Raw genomic sequence first — 23,146 nt, 5'->3', positions numbered from 1 at the left:
CAGAACTCCTGGTGAAACTAATTCTAGCATCTTTTGTGAGTGTATTTGAAGACAAGGGGCTAGATCTTTAGCTAGGGTAAAAGCATATCGCTCTAATGAGGTCTATGGAGCTACTCCAATTTACATCAGGTGAGGATCTGGACCATGTCATCCGTCTTTTTACGATTCCTATAGACATGGCCGTACCATGTAGCTAGACAGCACCATGAACATTTTAAAATGTATGCAGGGGTTTTCTATTCTTTGGCTAAAATCTCTGACCTTTGGGCCAATCCATCTCCCCCGCACCCCACATCAGTAATTCAACAGGGCGCTGGGGAATTCTATGGGGTAATGGGAGGATAGATCCTCCCAAAGGATACAGAATGGAAGTAGAGCTGCTACTCCAGACTCATGTAGGCTCTGTGGCCCTAGTATTCCCTCTCCACAAGGGGACAGGAGAGAACTGGAGGCTCCACATAGGGGCAGCCAGTCTGGCCTCACGCCCAGAGAACAGCTGCACCAGCAGCCCTTATGGATCTGGGATCTACAACACATCAGGGGTACCTTAATTCATCCCCCTCGAGCCTTTACTCGGCGTTTGTCTGGGGAACTGTGCAGAGGGTGGGCGGGGACGGAGTCAACCCCCAAGCCCGTGGACAGGAAGTGACGGTTCCACAGCAGTGTTTATTGCAGACCCTGACTGCTGTTCATCCCTACACAGTGGTTCACGTTCACTGAACCAGTGGCCGGGGCCCTAAACTTCCCTCCACACGTTGGACTAAGCAGAGATGGCACAGAGCCCAACTCTCAGGGGCATCCGCTCCAGCACTGTCCTCCATCCATTCAGCAGGACCAATGGAGCCAGCGAGGCTGGGCGAACTCCCCCCTAAACACTATATGCATCGTGGTGGGTGGATCTATCTGCATCGGACTCAGTAGTCACTGACTGTTCTGAGTCCTTTGCATTTCTCCTTTGGGTTCTCAAAAGTACCTTGGTTTCACCTGTCCCACCTACCACATGCAGAGTGAGCAGGGCTTATGGTGATACATGTAGGAGAAAGGAGCATGGGTTTGCCAAGTCACACAGACTCTTGTAGCCATTCAAGATCTAGGGCGACTAGTAGTCTTGCAATTAGCACAGTGCATAACAGGGACCAAAAAGCAATCACAGTGCATTTAGAGAGGCTCTTGCTAAGCCCAGCTTTGCAGGAGCATAAAATGATTTACAAGTATTCTATATTTATAAAAAAAGACTTGTGGCAAGTGACTCTCATACTGAGTTTTAAATAGAGGGAGAATAAATCTCCTGGAGAGAGAGAGAGAGAGCTGGAAAACCCAAAGCAGGGCCCAGCCAGGCACTGTTTAGCCAAGTCTGCTGGAAACACTGTTGTTTCTCTATTCAATTAGCTAAGGTGGTATCAAAACATCCAGCTTCACCTACTCCTTGTACTGAGTTAATTATTGTCTCTTCTGACATTCAAAGCAGCAGCTTCAAGTCAGAATACTTTCTTAGGCTAATCAAGATTGCCTAGCAACAGCAAGCTGGCTAATGAAGAGTTACTCACTCCTTAGTCCTGACACAATATCACACATTGAGAACAAGAGCCCATCTGGGGACAGCAACAGGAATTTTTGACAGCGTTGCTTAATTTCAGATGAAGGCTTTATCCAATACGAACAGCTGCCTTTTCTCCCTTTTGCACAGACATTACACAGGCTAATATTCCTTTGCAATGCAGGACTGCAAACTGCGTAGCATACGGTGCAGTCGGTATGGAAAATGAGAGACGGCTTGTATATTTTATACCTGTATCACGTGACTTTAGCCCTCACCATACCCCCCCACACACACACACACTATGTTGCGAGGTGACTGCACACAACATTTCACGTTCCAGCCCAGATCAGAGCCATATTGCACAATTTCTTCATGCGCCTCGCGATATTTGGTGCGAACCTTCAAACTCCAGCTTCTGGAGTCAGTGAGAAACTGGGTCATCATTTCCAAAAAAATTAAGCAAATTTCTAGTCCTCCTGGCTGCGGAGAAAAGCAAATAAACGTGATCCAGATAAACCCCAACACCAATAAAAACAACCCCAAATTTACTTTTTCTAAATCTCATGATTTTCCAGGCCTGGCTCCTGTTTTTTTTAACTTGGCTCCTGTTTGCTTTTTTAATACTTAGGCTTGGCAGTACTGATGCTTGCGAGATGCTGTACGTGTACATAGTCAGAAAAAGTCCCTGCCCCAGAAAACTTAAAATCGAAGGCCCTGATGCTATGACGTGAAACAATGCAGACTCTCCCCTGAAGTCAGCAGAGGTCTGCCAGTGTGGTGTTCTGTGGAGGATCAGGATCTCTGCTGACAAGAAAGGCAAGGGGGAGAAGGGAAGTATTATTTTTCATCCTGTCTTACTGATGAGAAACTAAAACAGTGTCTAATGGCGCCTCCACTTAAAAAATAAAGACAACATTTTTTTTAAATGCAGGCACCCACTAAGCAGAGCCTCAAAGAGCAACAGCTGCAAAGCCACCCACTCCAAAAGAAGGTGCTATTGTGCATCAACCACAAACAACGAGGAGAAAGAGGTCTATAAAATACGTAGTTAGGGCTAGCTTGTCCTACTAACTTGGCCAAATGCAGGGAAGCAGTGGGTGGGTGGAGGGGAAGACAGGGGAAGGATCCGTTGCCATCTCACTAGCAACATTGGGGTTATCACATGGCAATTCCTAGTGCTTTGGGGAGCTGAGGAGCTGCCCCTCAGGGCAGGGAAGGCAGGAGTGGGTGGGGAATAGGAGTAGCCATGGATGTACTGAGTGGCTGGGGAGTAGGTGGAACCATAGAGTTACCAGGAGGCTTATGGGAAGTGGTAAAAGGGACATAGCAAATGACTCTCTCCCATCCCCCAGCACAAGAAGGGGAGCCTGGAGAGGAATTTCTGAAGAGAGTGTCTCTGTGCCCCGTTCTCCTCCGCATCACCCACAGCGCCGCATACCTAGTCAGCTGTGTCTTATTCAGGCCCAGGCCTAACGGGACAATTTAGTCCTTAATAAATACACTGCCACAAGTGACAAGCTGGCCAGCTTTTTGACATAAGCATCTTCTTCGGGGCCAGACAGCTCGACCCAGTCACCACAAGCTTCAAGCCTCAAACAGGAGATGAGCCAACGTAACAAGCATCAGCACCAAGTTATGGCAATAGCCCACCATCGCAGACCCCGCAAAGCGATCATCCCCCTGAGAAGGTGAGCGAGAGGATCTGGCTGATTTTAAAAAGGCAGCTCACTCCAACTACAACTTTTGAACAGCGTGCACTGACCAGATTTAATCATCTCAGTTCCCGACAGCAGGGATCAAAATGTCAACTAAACCCTCACCCAGTGGATTAAATGTAGCCAATGACGACTTTGTATCATATACAGACCATATGGATCTTCAATAACCATACAGGAAACAGACAAGAATGTGGGTCCCAGCATCAATGTAACCTTACAGAAGTTAGTCACACGGCTTAATGCATTACTGGAAGGTGCTCAGATACTGAGGCTGGTATAAGGACTTATACCACTTATCTGGCCACCATTACTATAGTATCCGAGCAACTCAAAATCTTTAAATGTATTTATCCTCATAACACCCCTGGGAGGTAGGGCAGTGCTATTATCCCTAGAGAATAAGTGACTTGACCAAGGTCAAACAGGAATAGGCAGCAGGCTTAAAACAAACAAAAGGAAATATTTCTTCACACAACGCAGTGTCAACCTGTGGAACTCCTGGCCAGAGGAGGTTGTGAAGGCCAAGACCGTAACAGCGTTCAAAAAGAACTAGATAAATTCATGGAGGATAAGTCCATCAATGGCTAATAGCCAGGATGGGCAGGAATGGTGTCCCTAGCCTCCGTTTGCCAGAAGCTGGGAATGAGCGACAGGGGATGGATCACTTGATGATCACCTGTTCTGTTCATTCCCTCTGGGGCACCTGGCACTGGCCACTGTCGGAAGACAGGACACTGGGCTAAATGGACCTTTGGTCTGACCCAGTAGGGCCACTCTTATGAAGCATGTGGCAGAACAGGGATTTGAACCTGGGTTTTCAAAGTCCCAGGCTAGTTCCCTAACAACTGGGCTATTCTTCCTATCAATATAGTACAAACGTCTTGTTACTATGGGGAATAATATATGCAACACACACTCTGTCTCTCACACGCTCATATTTCCACATCCTAAATGGGGGACACAATGTGTGATAAAGACCCCAAATTAGAGGGACATTATTATTTATGCAGGACATTGTGGGATTCCTTCCTGTAGTTTTCATCACTTAATCACGAAATTGCCATTGCAGAGAATTTCCAGTGGATATCATTTTCAACAAGAAAAGCAAGAGGACCCTCAATTTGTGTGAAACATAGGCCCTCTGTGACTGAAATGAATGAAGTCACTACATGCGAGGGGCATTTGAGGGGCCATATACACAGGCTGCAAAGGCCCTTCCCCACCTCTATTTACATAAATCCAATATGAGACTGAAGCCATTTTGTTTACTTATCTCAAATGATATATCCTCACAATTCCTCAAAGTGGATTTAGGGCAGAATTTGACCTGCAGATTCTATGGCTGGGATTTTTAGTCATCTTATGGAATTTTGTTGTCCAGTTTCCACTGAAATCCAACTGAAATTGGGCACTCTACTCCCTTTAGGTGCCTTGAGGTCTGCAGGTCTGGAAATGTATATATGTTACCTGAAACTTGCGCAAATTTATCCTTGGCACACAATAACCATAGATAGCCCAAGAAGCCATGTTTGCAGAGCAGAATCACCCTCTCATATGTTAACGGGCAGGCACAAAAGTGAAAGTGGGAATGAGAATCTTGGTTTCCAGACCCAAAGCTTGCAAGTGAAAAGAAATTGTGATCCTTAGCACTTTGCATTCAAGACCTGCCATCAATAGTTATTTCTTCAAACAACCCCACGCGCTTTTAAAGCCAGCTACAGCTTCCACTATTTGGACCTCTGAGCTACTATCAATACTTCATTAGATATTTTTAGCCACAGGACCTGTGTGCTTTGAAATCCGAGAGAGGAATTTAGATAGATATTCTCCACAGGCTAGCAAGCATCTCCCACAGCTAAATCTGATCGCACGTCAAAGAGTATTTAAAGTATCAGTAGAGGGGAGGCAAGGATTTATGGGCAGACATTCCTTTGCAATTAAAACAAGTTTTAATTCCCAGCAATATGTGATCGGTGTAGGGGAGTGGGGGTCTGGGGCAGAGGTTGTATCCAATACTGGTGAATAGTGACAGATTTTTACAATCCTTGCAAGTGTGGGCTGGATAGTCAAAAGAGCCCGGAACCCAACAGTGCCCATTTTAGCCACCTAAATGAAGGGACCAGAGTTTATCACCCCACAGCTCATCGTCTTAATGGGAGCTGAGCTCTTCTGAGAAACTGGCCATGCAGTTCTATTTATCCACCAGGGCAGGCAGTGTAAGTTTCACCCCACCGCCACAGGCATGGACCTCAACCCAAACCCGAAGCAACCACTCTCCAGGGGCGAGAGGGGAGTTTTATCTCAGTACTCATTCAAACTTTGACATCTCTGCTGAGGGGGCAGGAGTTTTTCCTGGCCCTTGGTACACACTGGGTTAACTACAGCTCAGCTTCCGCTCCCCCTCCCCACACTCAGGTGCAAGACAGCCATCCACACCCATAGGAGTGAGATGGTCTTTATGCTGAGGAGTTTTTCTGATTATGTTAAACTATTTTCTTATTGTAAACTGTTGCCTTTAAGTCTCAAGAATAGAGGACAAGTTCATGGAGGACAGTCTATCAATAGCTATTAACCAAGATGGTCAAGGACGCAAGCACACACTCTGGGTGTCCCTAAACCACTAACTGACAGAAGCTGGGACTGGGTGACAAGGGATGGATCACTCGATAATTGCCCTGTTCTGGTCGTTCCCTCTGAATTATCTGGCATTGGCCATCGTCAGAGGACAGGACACTGAGCTAGATGGACCATTGGCCTGACCCAGTATGGCCGTTCTTATGTTCTTGAGCAAGGAACGCCAATGGGACTAAGCATCTGTCTAAGTGTCTGCCGATCATGACCAGCATACATCATTGCACTTGGCTCACACTGCCATGGAAAGTAAAATGAGCCAATGAAGATTTGAAACATTCTGTAGCCAAATGGATGGCGTAGGCATCAAAAACGCTACTGATTTTTACTATTTCTATTCTTGAAAGACCACAGCCTTTGGAAAGGCATTTTGGGCCATCCTCTGCCATCCTTACTTGTACCGAAAAGCACCTTATTCTTCACACAGTGCCAGTGAAGCCAACGGGACTACTCATGGATGAAGGTACTTCTTAATGGGAATAGAGGTTGCTGAAGCGGACCCTTTGCTGTAGTGGGAGGATACCAGAGTGTGATCCCCCCTCCAAGCTGAACTTTGAGACTCACAAGTGCGTCAAAGAATTTGAAATATCTAAACTTGCTTGCTAATATTGACACCGCTTTGTCGACTAGCACTTTACTCAGCTTGGATAATTGTAGCTATGGTCAGTATCTCTTTCTGGTTTTCGGGAACTCACTCAACGCTGCTGTATTTAGGTCTGTAACGCAGGAAAGGGAGCTTGACACTCTCACCATGCACAATTCTCAATGCAAACCTCTCTCCTTCCTGCACCTCTTGTAATAAATTAAATTCCCTTCAAACTGCCAAATCCAGGTTGGATATAATGCAGCTAGAGTCAACAGTGTTACGACAAGGCTTAATTTGACCCAGAGGAACTCTAAATGAGAAGGTATTAGAATTACTCCATGGGAGCCTTGATTAGGTTTCATGGGTCCGTTTTTAATTACGTACATGTGTGGTGTGTTCATGAGGAACGGTGCAAGATGGCAAAGAGCAGTCAAAGGTGGTGATTAAAGTGTTTTCACCTAGCCCAGGCTACCTATTCATTACGTTTTGCAAGGAAAATCGATGTTAGCAATGCAGAAAGGAATGAGTCTTCTGAAGAAGGAACTTTAGATGGAGAAATCAATGCACCCTTCCAATTAGAGAGCTCTGTGACCTGAAGCATGTGGCTTGATGCATAATATCATGTGTAACCTGTAGATGCAGACAACTGTATTAAATATACAAAAGGCCAAGACTGAAATTTTCAGAGCTGCCCAGGAGATTTGAACACCCTGGAAAGGGATGGAAAATGGACCGCCAAGTCTCCCATGTGGCTTTGAAAATCTCACAGGTGCAAAAATATCACCCAGGACAAAGCTGTAAAAATCCTAAGTATTAGTCCTAGCTATCCCAATCTCTCAGACACAGAGGGTCATTTTTTCAAGGGACCTACTAAATTCTCTTCACAGCCTACTTCAAAGACAACCAGGCTGCTTCCAAACAATATGTAGCCCACATCTAGCATTTTGTACTCTCAAACACGCAGGCCGTCTTCACAGCCGTCATAAAAAGGGTAGGTGGCGATCCCGATTTTAAAAATGGAGAAACTTGCACAGACAGGTTAAATGACTTGTCCAAGAATTATTTCCTGTTCCCAAACTTTTGCTCAGCCCACTAACCCACACTGCTGCCCCCAGGAATGCTCGGATTACTGGGGGGCCCACTGTGCTAGGCACACTACAAACGTATAGTGAAGAGATCACCTCTACCATACAGAGTTTACAATCTGAACAGACAGCGGAGAGAGAAGTGACTTGCGGCGAGTCAGCGGCCGAGATGGGACTAGAATGCAGATTTTCTCAGTCTTACCCCAGAGCCCCATGCACTGGACCACGCCACCTCTCAGACACTGGGGTATGTGATCATTGTCATGAGACCATACAAGGAGCTAAACGTGAGGTCGTTTCACAGAATCATAGAATATCAGGGCTGGAAGGGACCTCAGGTGGTCATCTAGTCCAACCCCCTGCTGAAAGCAGGCCCAATCTCCAATTTTTGCCCCATATGGCCCCCTCAAGGATTGACCTCACAACCCTGGGTTTAGCAGGCCAATTTGGGGGAGGAAGGGGCTGAATTCTGAATTTTCTAACTTTTGTAACATTCACATCTCTGCTTTCGCAGTGCAACAGTGGTGTACTTACATCCACCGGGGATGATTTTATAAGGAAATTAAGAAGAAAGGCAACCGGTTAGCTGAAGCCGTTTGCAAATGTATCACTTACCACATAAGGCGATGATGTGACTGCTGTCTTCATGCACAAATTTCCTGGTGACGGCTTCTTCCATTATCTGTTTTACCTGGAAGAAAAGACAAAGCACATTGATAGCATCCGATGAAGTGGGCCGTAGCCCACGAAAGCTGATGCTCTAATAAATTGGTTAGTCTCTAAAGGTGCCACAAGTATTCCTATTCTTTTTGTGGATACAGACTAACACGGCTGTTACTCTGAAACTTGTCATATTGATAGGGAGATTTTTACATGTTGGTTCCATCAGCTCTGTGCAAGGAGAGTCCAAGGCAGATAGTTTTCCCTTTTATTCCCCTCCAAATTCAGACCTTTACGTTTACTTGAATTGTTTGTGCTTTCGTTCCTCCAGACATTACTCCAGGATTCATTCCTATGCCCCAGTACAACTGAAATGCCCTTAAATGCATCACCCCAGCTGCAAATCAGCAGCAAGCTGCAGGGTAGGAGACAGGACAGACTAAAAAGCCAGGTGTAGTCCTGCAGAGGTGTTGTGGATGTAACCAACTCAGACTATAGAACATAGTTCCTCGGTGGCATCGCTGCACCATGGAGCTAAACACTATCTCCAGCCCTGAATGACAGGAACGTAGGCCAATGAGCGGCTTCTTACCACACCGACGTGCTAGAAGACGACAACGGTTAGCAGCGTATTTATATTAGATACAATGGTGGCTGCTTCCTTGGCCGGCTGGCAGTCAGAAGACCGCAGCCATTGCAACCGTTAGCAATGGCTGGGACACAAAGGCCACACTGATCTCTTGTGCTGACGGGGTGAGACTGCTCCTGAGCAGAATACAGAAGGAGGATGGCCCAGTGGTTAGGACTAGCCGTGGAGCTGGGAACCCAGGTCAAGCTCCCTGCTTGGCCACCGCTTGACAACTCGCCGAGGGGCCGTGTCTCCACTGTACTCAGAAGTGTGACCATGCCATACCCGAGCCAGCTTCGATCCAGCTAGCTCCAACGCCATAGCAGCACGGGCTCGCTGCTCGCTTGAGTCCATACCCAGGGTCCCGGGCAGGGCTGCCCCAGCTTCATTGTTACTGGAACGAGCTGGATCAAATCCAGCGTGGGCGCGTCTGCCCGTGCTCTGGTCACACCTCCGGCTGCGGTACGGACCAGCCCTTCGCCTCAGATTCAGAGTCACATCCGCTCATGAGAGTGACAGGAGCGAAGGTTAGCTGCTGCAGGAGCGAAACACAGCCAACGCAGCTCAGCGAGCAAGCTGGATTCCACTCCCTCTTGTGGGCGCTATGCTCCGGACACTGACACCTGTGCAAACCCCCGAAAGCAGGCATTGCCGAGAGCGCCGTCTGCAGGCAACGAGGTTGCAGAGGTGCAATTGAGAGCAGTGTTTGGCCTCTGGAGCTTTTATTACGTCAGACGAGGAATGAGAAGAAAAGGACCCAGCTTGACTCTCAGATCCCAGGCTGAGTTTGCAGGGCTGCTAAGTTAGAAGAGACGTTATTTATTTTTAAATAATCACATTCCGTAGGGAAGCCACTGAGAGACAAACACGGGACTCATGATTCTGTTTGTACTAATCCTCGCTGAAGAGAAGAAATACACTTTAAAGTGTCCAGTGGGACCATCGGCAGGTAAAGACCTTAGTGCAAGTTTCAGTGTACTGCACAAAGCCTTTGCAATGACACATGCATTTGCCTTCCTGTGCATAGCTACTTCAGTCCATTAAATAAGATCATTTTATCCCCTGTCTTTCTCCACTGGGTGCATTCTGCTGTTTTTCAAACCCACAGACTCTCTCAGTGCTATAATGAGACAAGCGTCCTCAGAGAGGTTTCCAGTGACCTTTCAAGCGAATTAGGCAGAGAGATTTCAGAGTAGAAGCCGTGTTCTTTTTAGGCAGAGAGAAAAGCCCAAGATCAGGCTGATTGCAAATGGCTTACGGTGAGGGTGCAAGGTAGTGACATTTCGTAGCAACCGCTCAGACAAATGCTTCCCGACATCGGATCTCTTTGCAGGCGGGTTGAATCGACAGAAGCAAGTCTATTTTCAAGGGGGGCATGCAGGGTTTTCACTGTGCAGCTCCCACAGATTCAGAAAACAAAAACAAAAACCCAGATGCTCCACAGCAGACACCCACACATGCTGCTTTGAAATTCTTTCCCCTGAGATCTGCTAGAAACAGACTTGGGAGAAGATTTCATTCTAAATGCAGGAAGTTTGAAATAAAGTGATAAAGCAGGGTAACATTTGTTCATTGCTACATTCATACATCCGATTTTATGTTTATACATGCAAGGGAGGCGGCAAGGCCTAGTGGATAGAGCACTAGACTGGGACTAAGGAGACCTGGGTTCTATTCCCATTGGCCTGCTGGGTGAGCTTGGGAAAGTCCCTCCTTGTGCCTCGGTTTCCCCCTCTGTAGAGAAGTCCCTCCTTTGAGGTCTGTGCATGAAAAGCCCTATATGAGAGCTAAGGTCAGACCAGACGATCATAATGGTTCCTTCTGACCTTAATGTCTATGAGTTTAAGTATTACTATATACTGACAAAGGTAAACATTTGGCATGGAAAACTTGTTCACGGAAAGTTTTGGTGTATTCTTATTACTGGCACTGAGACCAGGGCCCCATTGGGCTAGGTGCTGTAGAAACACCGAGTAGCTGACAGTCCCTGCCCCAAAGACCTTCCAGTCTAAGCAGAGATGATGAATAGTGGAAGAAAGTAGCATCTCCATTTTAGAGAAGAGAAACTGAGGCTCCACGTGATTCAGTGATTGGCTCGAGCCCATGCAAGGAGTCTGCCACAGAATTCAACCCAGATCTCCCGAGTCCCAGTCTAATACATTAACCACAGCACCATCCTCTCTCAGTGTAAACAGCCATGTGGGAGAGTTAAATGGGCAAGACTGCCTCCCCTCAGCGCCGTTAATATTATACCCTGGTCTCCTTTTATTTGTCTATTTCTACTACTTTACACATACTTATGCTTTTATCCCCATGTGCACAATTCCTCCCCTTAAAAGCTAGGCAGCAATCCATAATTTCCTCCTAAGTAGATCTCACTTCACTCCTAGGATGTGCAATCACCTTCCACGTAGTCAAAGAGTCATAAAACCACTTATCTGCCATTATTTGCTCAGCGGTGGAAAAGGATGAAATGGTTTAATGATAGGCCTTCACATCTGCTGGAACATATGTTAGCTCGCTTAAATGCCAGTCATAAAAGAGGAGGAGGAGTTCAGGTCTGGAAAACCCGATGTCACCAGGGATCGAAAGCTTGGATTTTTAGATCCAAGGAAAAGGTGCTGTTCTGCTCAGCATACTGGCAGCCAACTCACGCTCCTCTTTGCTTTCGGAGTCCTCAAAATTCGGCTCTTGCTACTTGTGTGATCCTGTCCCCTCCATTTCTCACCATATCTCTAAGTCATACACAATCCCATAGGTGCCTATGTATTCCTGGAACTCCAGGTCAGCCAAGCCTCCCCCCTTTCCCAGAATGGGGCAAGGACTGTCTCTTTGTTATGAATTTGTACAGCGTTTAGCACAAGGGGGTCTTGTGGTCCATGACTGGGGCTCCTAAATGCTACCACAATACCATCAACAAACAACAGGCTATGGGAAGCCTGTATAGAGAGCGTGGAGGCGTTGTGGCTTCTATAGCAGACGTTTCTTTCCAGCGCTGCAAAACTTTCCAGCAAATAAGCTACACAGAGAACACAACATGCTCCAGTCCTCCCCTCTGTGAGTGAGGAATAATCTGTCAAGCATGGCAGGAGAGGGGCAGCCGTTAATACAGCTCAAGGTCAGCACCTCGGCTTTGGAGGGAAAAAGATCGCTCCTGGGTCAAGCAAAAAATTAAACTCAGCTTTGGTGTGGGTCTTGTTCTTGGCGGAATGTTAGATGAATTTTACAACTGATTAAATTGACCTGCCTGGAGGAGCCAGCTTCCACCAGGAAAGAAACATTTTGCCTGCACTGGGGTAGGGGTACGTGATCAATATTTTTTTTGGGGGGGTGGGTGGGGGGGTTTACGGGAAAGGTTTGAAAGGAGGATGAGAAATGCAGGTCAGCTAGGAATTGGGAGGTTCCTGAGGGCCAGGCTTATAAGACGCAGAGGTGATGTAGCATATAACGGAGAAGATTAGAGTCTACAGATTTATCATAATTGTTAGTCATGGACCCATACCCCATCGCGCTAGGCACACGACAACTACAGACCAAAAAAAGACGGCCCCAGCCCCAGAGGACGGACAAGCTCAGTAGCACTTTCCTTAATCCAACAAGCATTTTGGAGGGTGTGATCTCTTTGGAGCAAGGACATTTTTCTGGCTTTATAGTGCCAACCATGTGCTCAGCACGAAGACAAAAATAATCTCAAAGCCAATAGGATCAGAGCTGGTTAACTCGGAATGAATATCTATCCAGACAGGTGGACAAAGTAGATCTCGCTGTCATTTGCAAGCAATTTAGGCCCAGAACCTCAAATGTATTGAGGTTCCTAACTTCCATGGATTCTTTACACTTTGGGAGGCTAGGCATTTTCTCTCTTCAAAATGATGCATGCCTGTGTCATTCTCTCTCTCTCTGCCCCTTATCATTATTGCATCAGAGTGCCTCAAAATCTTTAATGTATTTAACCTCACAACATCCCTGTGAGGCAAGAAGTGCTATTCTCCTCATTGTACCGGGGAGGGGGAGGTGAATCAGAGAGAGGCTTAGTGACTTGACCAAGGTCACACACACAGTCTGTAGCAGAGCAGAGATTTGAACCCCGGTCTCTTGAGTCCCAGGCTGGTGCCTTAACCAATGGACATGCCATTCAATAGGCAGGAGATGCCTGTAGCCAAACAGTTCTGGGATCCAAAATAAAGGGCACAGATGGTGACAGCGAACGAGAAGGAGAAAGTTCAAAGATTCTAACAGTGCTCATTGAAGGGATACTCTTCTATGAAGTAGTGGCCTGGTTTAGCAAAGAAAGGGGTGAGCCAAGGTCACAGAGGCAGTCTGAGTAAATCATTGAAGGGATACACTTCTATGAAGTAGTGGCCTGGTTTAGCAAAGAAAGGGGTGAGCCAAGGTCACAGAGGCAGTCTGGGTAAATCCCTGAACACCTCTCCCTCAGCATCCCTCCCCGTACCAAGGGGATAATGGTCACTTGGCTAGCAGGGGGTGCGATCAGGGGTGATGGCACAATTTGTATGCGTGGGGGTGCTGAAAGCCAGAACCAAAAACTGTAAATGCTGTATATGATGGAAACCACTTCAAGCCAGGGGGTGTGGCAGCCCCCCTACTTTCAGCACCTCTCGGGGAGGTCACGTTTGGAAAGAGTTTGGGGGATGAAGCATGCCGTGCGAGTACTAAGCATGAACTGGGACATGGAAAACCAGAGTTCACTCAGGGAGGACGCACGTACAAATTCTGTGCTTTTCCTCGGAGACTGTCTACTCACCCCCTAGGGACACCAGCAACCTGGGGCCAACATAACGTCATTGCTATCGGACAAAGGAGCAACTGGAAGTATACAGAAGGCACCAGGCCATTCAAGAGCACATGGGCTCCCCATATGATAAAGAGCCACATTGCAGCACATGGCGGGATAGATTTACTGGGCTGTCTTGCAGCACGTCCCTTCCCTTCCCATCTAGCCACCACCTGACGTGTTGGTTAAAAACAAGGGGGTAGAAAAGGCAAACAGCACAACAAGAGACAGTCAAAACCGATTGACTCATTGATATATTGCTAGTCCGGAGCTCTGACTCTGCGCTTCATCCTTCATGCACGTACAGCAGATTCTGCTCTGCAGCCACTCATCGCACGGGCTGCGTACCTAGTGCCATCCTCCCAGGGGCCCACTCTCCAGCTTCCTTTATGGTGCAATAATGTATCGGTCAGCAGCTCCCCCACCCACCCGCCCACCCCCATGGTAAACAAACACAAACCAGTTGAGGCAGCAACGCCAATTGAAAGGAAAGGAAAGGGGAAAGCGAAAGCTGGAGACAACAGCATGCAGTAAGGTGAAGCATTGTCCTCAAGATTAGGAATCCTAGGCTGGTTCCTGGCTCTGCCACAGGATATGCTGTGTGCCCTTGGGCACATCATTTAACTTCTCTGACCGGCCGTGTAGCCCTGTGCAAAATGACAATAATGCCACAGCCCAGAGGAGGTTGGAGCACTGTTTTGACATTAGCATAAAAGGGATACGTATTATCAATATTTATTTTGATTGAACAGGGGCTGGCTTTTAATGTGTGTGTACAGTCCCTAGAACACTGGGGTGCTGTCGGGGTCTCTAGACACTGCTGTAATACAAATACTAATGCATACAAAAGCCTGCTGCTCACCGTTAGCTTAAAAAATGGTTGAAAACTCAATTCCTTTCCAGCCCAAGAGCCCAGCTGTTCCGCTCCAGAGGGAATTCAGCAATGTAAATTCAGACCCCCTGAAAACAGGGGGTGAGGGAGAAAACTGACCATGTGCCACAAAAGTAGGTTCTCCTAAGAGACGCTGCAATTACCTATCGTTCCATCTGCTTCCCTATCTAACCCACCAGGGCTTCCTCGACCTACCGCTGCCGGCTGAAGTGCATCTGCCTCGTGACGCTCATTTATCACGCGTGAACGCAATCCTCCCTAACAACGCGGAGCGCGGGTTCGGAGCCACGGCATCAGTTGGGCCTGTTCTAGAGGCAAATCCCCAGTAACTGCTGGTTTCGCTCATTTCTGAATCGTGATGAACGACCTAAGACCCATTCCCCAAATAAAGGCAATACAGATTTCATCACAAAAAGGTGGGCCCGCTGTGGTAGAAGACAACCACCCATCACCCCCTTCCCCATCCACACACTGGCGCAGTATCGTTTTGAACCCACAAATAATTTTCCTACCCAGCGTGTTGGAATCTAGGGCTGCTACTAAAAAGAGATGAGCATATGCTCCCCTTCTCCCCCCACCGATACGCTCAGCACAACTACTGGTCTGTCAAAGCTTCATGTATTCTTCATTTATTACCCTTCTCCGTCTTAGCTTTACAGGGGAAATATTGGTCCCGGAAGACGGGAGACGGACAAATACTGTACCCCCTTTTCAAGACAGGTACTAAGAGGAGCCAGGGAATTATAGACCAGTCACCCTAACTTTGATACCGATTTAGGCCTTTTCAGGTACGCGCTGGCATGGAACAGGAAATAAAACCATCACACTGGGCTGATGATGAAAGCAGACGAGTGATCAGTCGCCAGCCCAATCAGTGGCATTTCATAAGAACGGCCAGACTGGGTCAGACCAAAGGTCCATCTAGCCCAGTATCCTGTCTTCCAACAGTGGCCAATGCCAGGTGCCCCAGAGGGAATGAACAGAACAGGAGATCATCAAGTGATCCATCCCCTGTCGCTCATTCCCAGCTTCTGGCAAACAGAGGCCAGGGACACCATTCCTGTCCATCCTGGCTAATAGCCACTGATGGACCTCTCCTCCATGAACTAATCTAGTTCTTTTTTTAACCCTGTTATAGTCTTGGCCTTCACAACATCCTCTGGCAAGGAGTTTCACAGGTTGACTGTGTGTTGTGTGAAAAAATACTTCCTTTTGTTTGTTTAAAACCTGCTGCCTATTAATTTCATTTGGTGACCCTTAGCTTTTGTGTTATGAGAAGGAGTAAATAACACTTCTTTATTTACTTTCTCCACACCAGTCATGATTTTATAGACCTCTATCATATCCCCCCTTAGTCGTCTCTTTTCCAAGCTGAAAATCCCAGTCTTATTACTCTCTCCTCACATGGCAGCCGTTCCATACCCCTAATAATTTTTCTTGCCCTTTTGCTGAACCTTTTCCAATTCCAATATCTCTTTTTTGAAATGAGGCGACCACATCTGCACGCAGTATCCAAGATGTGGGCCTACCATGGATTTCTATAGAGGCAATATGATATTTTCTGTCTCATTATCTATCCCTTTCTTAATGATTCCCATTTTGAGCGCTTAGCATTTGGGGCAGCACGTGGGTGGCAATGACTTTGCCCGTGTAGGCAAAGAACATCCTCTGTCCCCTACAGGAAGGGCTGCCCACAGAGTGAGAGAATTTGAAAGGGCCATTCAGCAAACAGCCTGTCATGCAAGCGTCCCTCTCCCAACCTTCCCTCTCCCCGTAATGGTCTGAAACAGTGTTGTCCATTCTCATGTTTGTCTTGCAATATCTGTTGTTTTTCCCATCTAAAAGCCCCAGCTGCTGGAGTCATGTGATTATGTGAGACTCTCACTCGGGGTTATTTTATTTTTTAATTAAAACTAATTTTCTAGCCCTCACAATTGCAGAGAAAGCCTGGAAACGCAAATGTGGACACTTTAAAGACTCCGGCCACAGAACACACAAAGAACTATTTCTTTCTTTCTCATGATTTGTATGCCAGCCTTGTGATATGTTGAACATTGGGGCTTGGCAAGAAGGGAAAGACCCATAGGACCGTTTGTGATCACTGTCCCACCGTTTCGGGGGGGGGGGCGCTTTGGACGAGTCAGAAGCAGCATGGGAAGGAGTGGATTGCGGAGGATTGAGACGTAGTCAAAAGGGGAAGCCGTCGCGAGAGAAGGCCCCCAGCTCTGAGAGTGGACTCTTTAACGCAGCTCTTGAAGAGGTTTAGCCACCCCTGAGTGGTATTTACACCACTGTTGACTTACAAGCTTGATTTGTGCTTGCCTTGGCAGGAAAACAATAAAACATATCCCTAACCTTTCCCCTTTGTGAAGTGCCAGATTGAGACCATCTGGATAAACGTAACTAAGCAGGACCAAGCTAGGTGGAAATGAAAAGGCCAGGCTAGCAAGGATGCTTTGTCTATTCAATTTCCATCTGAAGTCAAAGGCCAGCTAACAATGAGCCAATGTTCCAGTTGAGATGGCCCTGGGTGAGGAGTCAGGAGACCAGAGTTCTATTCCAGCTTTGCCACTGACCTTGGGCGAAGGATATCACTACTCTGCCTCAGTTTCCCCATCTGTAAAATGAGGATAATGATACTGACCTTCCTTTGGTGAAACGGTTTGAGCTCGGTGGGTGAACAATGTTCTCTAAATCCATACTTAAGCCCCTCAGAAACAGGTCTGACCGACAGAGGATCCAAGTACCGACAAGTGTCGCTGTTGTGAAGGGGACCTGCCGGTGCTTAGCACCTCTGAAAGTCAGCCTGCTGATTCGGGACCACAATATGGAGCGACACACAGGGTCAACTCCCTGCTCTGCCCCAGACTTGCTGTGACACCTTGGGCAAATCACACTGTTTCTCTGGGCCTCACTTCCCCTTCTGCAATGGGGATAACAGCACTGCTCAACCCCACTGGAGTTTTGGGAGGATAAATACATTAAAGATCATACATTAAAGATACTAAGCCCCGAAAACCAATCGGGGATTAACGCAAGTAAGAAAGGACTCTTGATCTATATGCTTAAAAGTTCTCACGGGGGCAGCCCCCTGCATGAATTACCCTGACATGTAAACGCCGGTAGATAAGCCTGGATTTGCCCAGCTGACTCTTCTCAAACATTTTTGAAGCCATGCGTTCAGTACTCCGCATTCTGTCATTATTCGCAGTACAGCAGTACCTGCTCCGAGGGATCAATCATAGGCCAGGGCTCTTATAATCTAGAAGTTATATCAACCAAGGCAGAAAAAAGTTCCAGAGGAATATTTAACCTGGGGTTTATAGAATAACCCCAAGCTCGAGCTGGCAGCAGCATTGGACCTCAGAGCCCCCAGAGCTAAAAGCATGAGCCACTGCTGATTGTATTACAGGAGGAACTCTGTTAGCTGGTGCAACCCCGCACTATTCCAGGGTGGTCCCCCTGTAGTGGCTGGTCCACATAAAGTGGTTTCAGACTCTGTTGCTGTCTTCAAGCAAATGGACCCAGTCCTTTAGCTAAAGCAACTGAGGCAGGAGATCCTGGGTTCAAACCCTGAAGAAAATTCAGATTGTAAGCTCTTTGGAGCAGCGACTGTCATTTTGTTCTGTGTTCATACGGCACAGAGCACAACAGGGACCTGGTCCATGCTGAGGGCTCTTAGGCGCTATAGAAAGAGTCACCACCCCCACCTATCCGCAGGCATTGTTATACTGTCAGCTATAGTAGGCTTTTATCTTCTTTTGTGGACAAGCCCCTCCAGGGCAACCAGGACCCAGGCTGTGCCAGTGAGGATTCTACTGTCAGCAGAAAGAGGAGTAACTCTCTGGATCTTTAAGTGAATCTTTTATATCCCCAATTTTCTGCCATTGCATTTCCTTCAAAAGGGGAGAGAGTTTCAAAGGCAATGGAAAACCAAAGAACACAGCTGATTGTATTTGATCAGATGTTGCTGTGAAGATGAAAAGGGCTTTGTAAGTGCAACTGACTTTCGGGATGATGATGGTGGCATATTTTTGCATGACCGCTCAAAACAATACAAACTCCCTTGCAAAAGGTCCCCAGAGGCCAGCACTGCTGCTCTGAAGATTCCCCCAGGAGATGTAACAGCCAAAAACAACTAGTATTAGATGCTGAATATAAAGGAGATTGCTACATTTTGGTTTCCCAGCAACCCCGTGCATAGGAAACAGGGTAGCGAAGGTTTTCATTTCAACCTCTGGTTAGCTTTACAATGATAGATCAGGTCATAAAATGTATTGACCTGCATTCTTCAATCTCCCCGCTCTGAAAGCGATAGCCACAGAGGCAGTCATGGTTTTAGCAGGAGATGAGCAAGAGCCAGGGAAGATGGAGAAATCAAGTCACCTTCTATTATGTTCAATACTGTAGGGAAGAGATGGGCTTTAGAGGAATAGAGGACTCAGAGCGTCACTGCATAAACACACCTCATTGGGGACAAGAAAAAAGGGGGAAGAATACAGTTTAAAAAGAGAGAGAGAGACTCCAGATCCTCTAGTGGGAGAGGGGAACAGCTACCGCAGTGATTTTACTATTTGAACGGCTGTCGCACGCAGAGGTCCCAATCAGTGGACAGCGCCAAGCACTGCACACCCTGAAAAGCGTTCACCTCCACCCTAACGAGCTTTCGGTGCCCAGGCTCATCCACACCCAAGAGCGGCGTAGGGAACGGGGGGCATTACAGCAGCATACGGCCCCCCCCCCCCCCCCCCGCAGCCTTCTGTCGGTCAAGCTCTGATGCCCAAGCAACACAGCCGTGCTGGCGGAAGTCCCAGGTATGGATGTCGTTGTACAGGACGTAGCGGGCTTTCACCAGGAGTCCTTGCGTCACGCAGGGAAGGTGGTTTTACTATCCTGGGGAAAAGCCCGGCTTTACAGGCCTAGGCTGCCTCTGCACTCGCTTTGCTTGGCCAGGAGAATAGAATGGAATTACTATACCAGGAAAACGCTCCCAGTATAGACAGAACTTAAAGGGGCCTTCTACCAGCGTATCACTGTATTAGGAGCTATGCCAGCACTAGGCACCCTTATACCAGCAGAACTGTGCCCCTGGTAGAGGGTTTTCCAATTTATCTGCTTCATTTTTTTAAGTCACCCCCTACCTAAGTTCCCTCTGAGCTGCGCAGCCATGCAGCTGCCTTTTAAACCGAGCACAGGGGCTCAGGGCTGCGGCAGGGAGAGGCGCCCCTCCATTGGCCTGGCCCCAGCACGGACCTGCTGCGGCCGGGGGAGAGGAGCCTCTCTCTTGGCCCAGCCCAGCCTGAGCTGAGCCCCAGCCCTGAGCCCCCTCCCACACCCCAAACCCCTCATCCTTGGCCCCACCCCAGAGGCCTCATCCCCCTGCACCCCAACCCTCTGCCCCAGTCCTGAGCCCCCTCCCACACCCCAAACTGCTCATTCCCCCGCCCCCCATCCCTGAGCCCCCTCCCCCACCACATGAATTTTGTTATGTGCACCGATATGAAGGTGATGTGTCACACATCACCTCCATCTTGGGGCACATAACAAAATTCATTCCGCACATGGGTGGAAAAAATTAGAGGGAACACTGCAAACAAGAATTAAAAATACCTAGCTCTTCGACAGCACTTTTCCATCCGTAGATTATACTGGGACAGAGCCTGTGTCGGCAGACGTAGGCAGAAGGTGAAAAACAAGCATGCTCAGTAACACTACTGAAGCCGGCTGCTCTCACTCTGGCCCCCCACTATCGGCAGGCCCGGGTTGTCTCTGTCTGGCAGTGTTGTTATCCCCATTTTATAGAAAAGGAAAGTGAGGCACAGAGAGGCTAAGTGGCTACCTCAAGCTCACATATGACACAAAGCTGGGAACAGAGCCCTGGAGGCCCAACTCCTCATGTACAATCTTCTCTGCCAATGTTTTTATAAACCCTCAACGCTGGTACTAAATCCGAGTGTTACCAATAACTTCATTAACCGACATCTCACTGTTATGCCCACTTGAGACCCGAGTGTGACTTATAGCATGTGTTATACCAGTGGATACATTTACGGGAAATTCGAGCCACATCATGCAGGGCTGACATTGTAATGTCTGAAATTAGGCTCTGAGCATTTAAAAGGGGCAGATTTAGTACCAAGGGCACTTCACTGATCTAAACATCCAGCAAAGCAGGTCATTACTTGCAGAAGCCTTTATCTGCCTTTGACTTTCTTCCGTTCTTTTTCTCAATTACTCTTATTGCAGTACTACCAAAAAGTGCCAGCCAAGACGGGGGCACCATTGTGCTAGACGCTGTACACACACACACGTTGTAAAAGACCCCAAAGTACGTACAAGCAAAACAGACAGAGGGTGAGAGAAAGGAAGGGTGGTGGTTCCCATTTTGCAAATGTGGAAACTGAGGCACAGAGCAACTAAGTGACTTGCCCATGATACCACAGGAAGTCTTCAGAACTCAGCCCAGATCTCTTGATTCCCAGGCCGCTTCCAATAATCAGGCGTTTCCAGAGAACTGTCCGACTTCCCTCTGAACTGACCCACCAATAAGATACAGCAAAACATTCTGATTCCCCATTTGGTTACCTGTATTAAAAGCACCCGGCAATCTCTCCTCAGGTCAGAGGTCTGAGAAAATAATTACATATCGCCGCAGAAGGCCATTTCCAGCACAGTCTCTACTCACAACAGCGATTTAAAGGCAGAGCGAGCCTCACAAATGTTCTGGGGAGATTGTGAACCTTAATAGGAAGTGCTTTCAGGGCAGGAAAAGCAGACGATAAATGTCAGAAGCCGGAATACATTATTCGTCGTCGCCACATAATTCTCAGAAGCTCCAGGGGCAGGGAACCAAGACAATCTCTTCTCTGTGATCCGAAGAAACAGTGTTCTTGGGTTTTTTTAAAGGCTAGAAATTGGAGAACATTTCTAGATAGGGAATTATTCCGTCCTCTGCCATGCGGTCTGCTGGCAGCTTGAAATCAGGCTTTTCACACCTAAACCCGTACAGACACCCATGCAGAGACTCTAGAGAAGATCTGGGCAAACTGTAAGTTAATCTTGTTACCAGAAACGTTAGCCCCTTCCCCCGCCCCCCACAGAGACCTGTTTAAACTAGTGAACCGCTCTGAATCCAGCGGGACTTGGCATAGCAAATCCAGGCTGTAGGCTCTACCAGGAGAGAAGGTTGGCTAGCAGGGAGGGATGATCTTGCAATTCGACCAGCATTTCTCAAACTGGGCATCCTGACCCAAAAGCGGGTTGCAAGGCTACTGTGGAGGAGGAGGGGTGTTGTGAGATCACAAAAAAAATTACCGGGATTAGAGGGAGAAGTCTAGGTATTACAATCACTATGGGGAGGCAGAGATGGATGCTGCTGGCGGTGACTCCGCCTGCAGAGCTAGGCTCCCAGCCAGCAGTCGCCGCTCTCCAGCTGCCCAGCTCTGAAGGTAGCCAGCAGCAGCGCAGAAGGAAGGGTGGAAATACCATGAGTATGCCCCTGTGAGTACGTACAGTCATTTGCTATCACAAGGGTCGTCACAGCCTGAAGCATTTTCAAAGCGGGGCCCAGCAAAAAAAGTTTTCGAACCCCTGGTTTGCTGCATTGGACTGACCAGCATGAAATTTGGGTTCAGTTCCTGGCATGACAACAGATGCCCTGGGAGTATGTCACACTCCATTTAAACCCAGATCTGTGGGACCCAGGATGGTGGACTGGGTGTTTCCAAGCCCATACTAGGCAGACCTTCTGATTCAGGTCTGGGGCTTGAGCTGGGTCCACACTGCGAAATGACAGGGATTGGACCAGTCACAGCAGTACTTGGGCTCTGACCCACCCGCCCAGCAGCGACCTAGGACCCTGGTCCTGAGTGCTGGCTGAGCCAAGTCAGATTGACGTATGTGTGGGGGGGAGGAGGTGGGAGCGGGGCTGGGCTCCAAGTGAGTCAGAGTGTGCAGTGCAGACATATCCTGTGTGACCCTGAGCAGGTCACTTCATCACTCAGTGCCTCCTTTGTAAAACAGGGATAATGCTTTAACCTCACCATGGTAACGACTGTTAGTGCTGACGGACTGCGGTGATGAGAGCAGAAAGGGATCAGACACCAGCAATGAGAGCTTTGGCTTCCTGTGACTGCTACTGACTCAGAGGGGCACTGTGGGCAGATCATTCCAAGGCTGAGCACCCACAACGACAGCTAAATCGGGGGAGCTGAGGCGCTCAGTCCTTGTGCCTCGGTTTCCCCACTCACAAAATGGGAATGTTACTTCCTGTTACAAGGGGGCAGCATGGCTCAGTAAATAGAGCCCAGGACTAGAAGTCAGGAGACCTGGATTCCCCTTCCGCCTCTGCCACTGACTTGCTGTTCGCTCTTGGGCAAGTCATCTAAACTCTATATGCATCCGTTTCACCAGCTATTAGATAACGAGGATGTTCATAACTTTCCTGCTCGAGTATAGCACTTTGTAATCTAGGGGTGAAAAATATTACACAGATGCTCTGTAACAGGAATATTAACACTCACCTCTGAACAGGGAGTTTAGATCCCTGGATGAAATGTGCGTGTCTGAGTGCACTGTATTATTATTATACATCATCGCTCTAATCCACCCC

At 47.9% G+C, this 23,146-nt stretch overlaps 1 protein-coding gene across 6 annotated transcripts in view; it reads right to left on the bottom strand.

Annotated features, from left to right (window-relative positions):
* SGSM2 (small G protein signaling modulator 2) overlaps nucleotides 1-23,146 on the bottom strand; it is a 142,076-nt gene that overhangs the window by 103,443 nt on the left and 15,487 nt on the right. For all 6 annotated transcript variants that reach the window (XM_084650858.1, XM_084650857.1, XM_084650860.1 and 3 more), the window contains exon 2: nucleotides 8,176-8,251. In XM_084650858.1, the coding sequence (XP_084506984.1) occupies nucleotides 8,176-8,251 (76 nt within the window). The remainder of the gene's footprint in view (nucleotides 1-8,175; nucleotides 8,252-23,146) is intronic.

Source organism: Lepidochelys olivacea, assembly GCF_965140295.1.
Source record: "Lepidochelys olivacea isolate rLepOli2 genome assembly, chromosome: 17".
In the NCBI taxonomy this organism is placed as follows: Eukaryota; Metazoa; Chordata; order Testudines; family Cheloniidae; genus Lepidochelys; species Lepidochelys olivacea.
The sequence above is the reverse complement of the archived record's forward strand: the minus strand, read 5'-3'. Positions and strand labels throughout refer to the sequence as shown.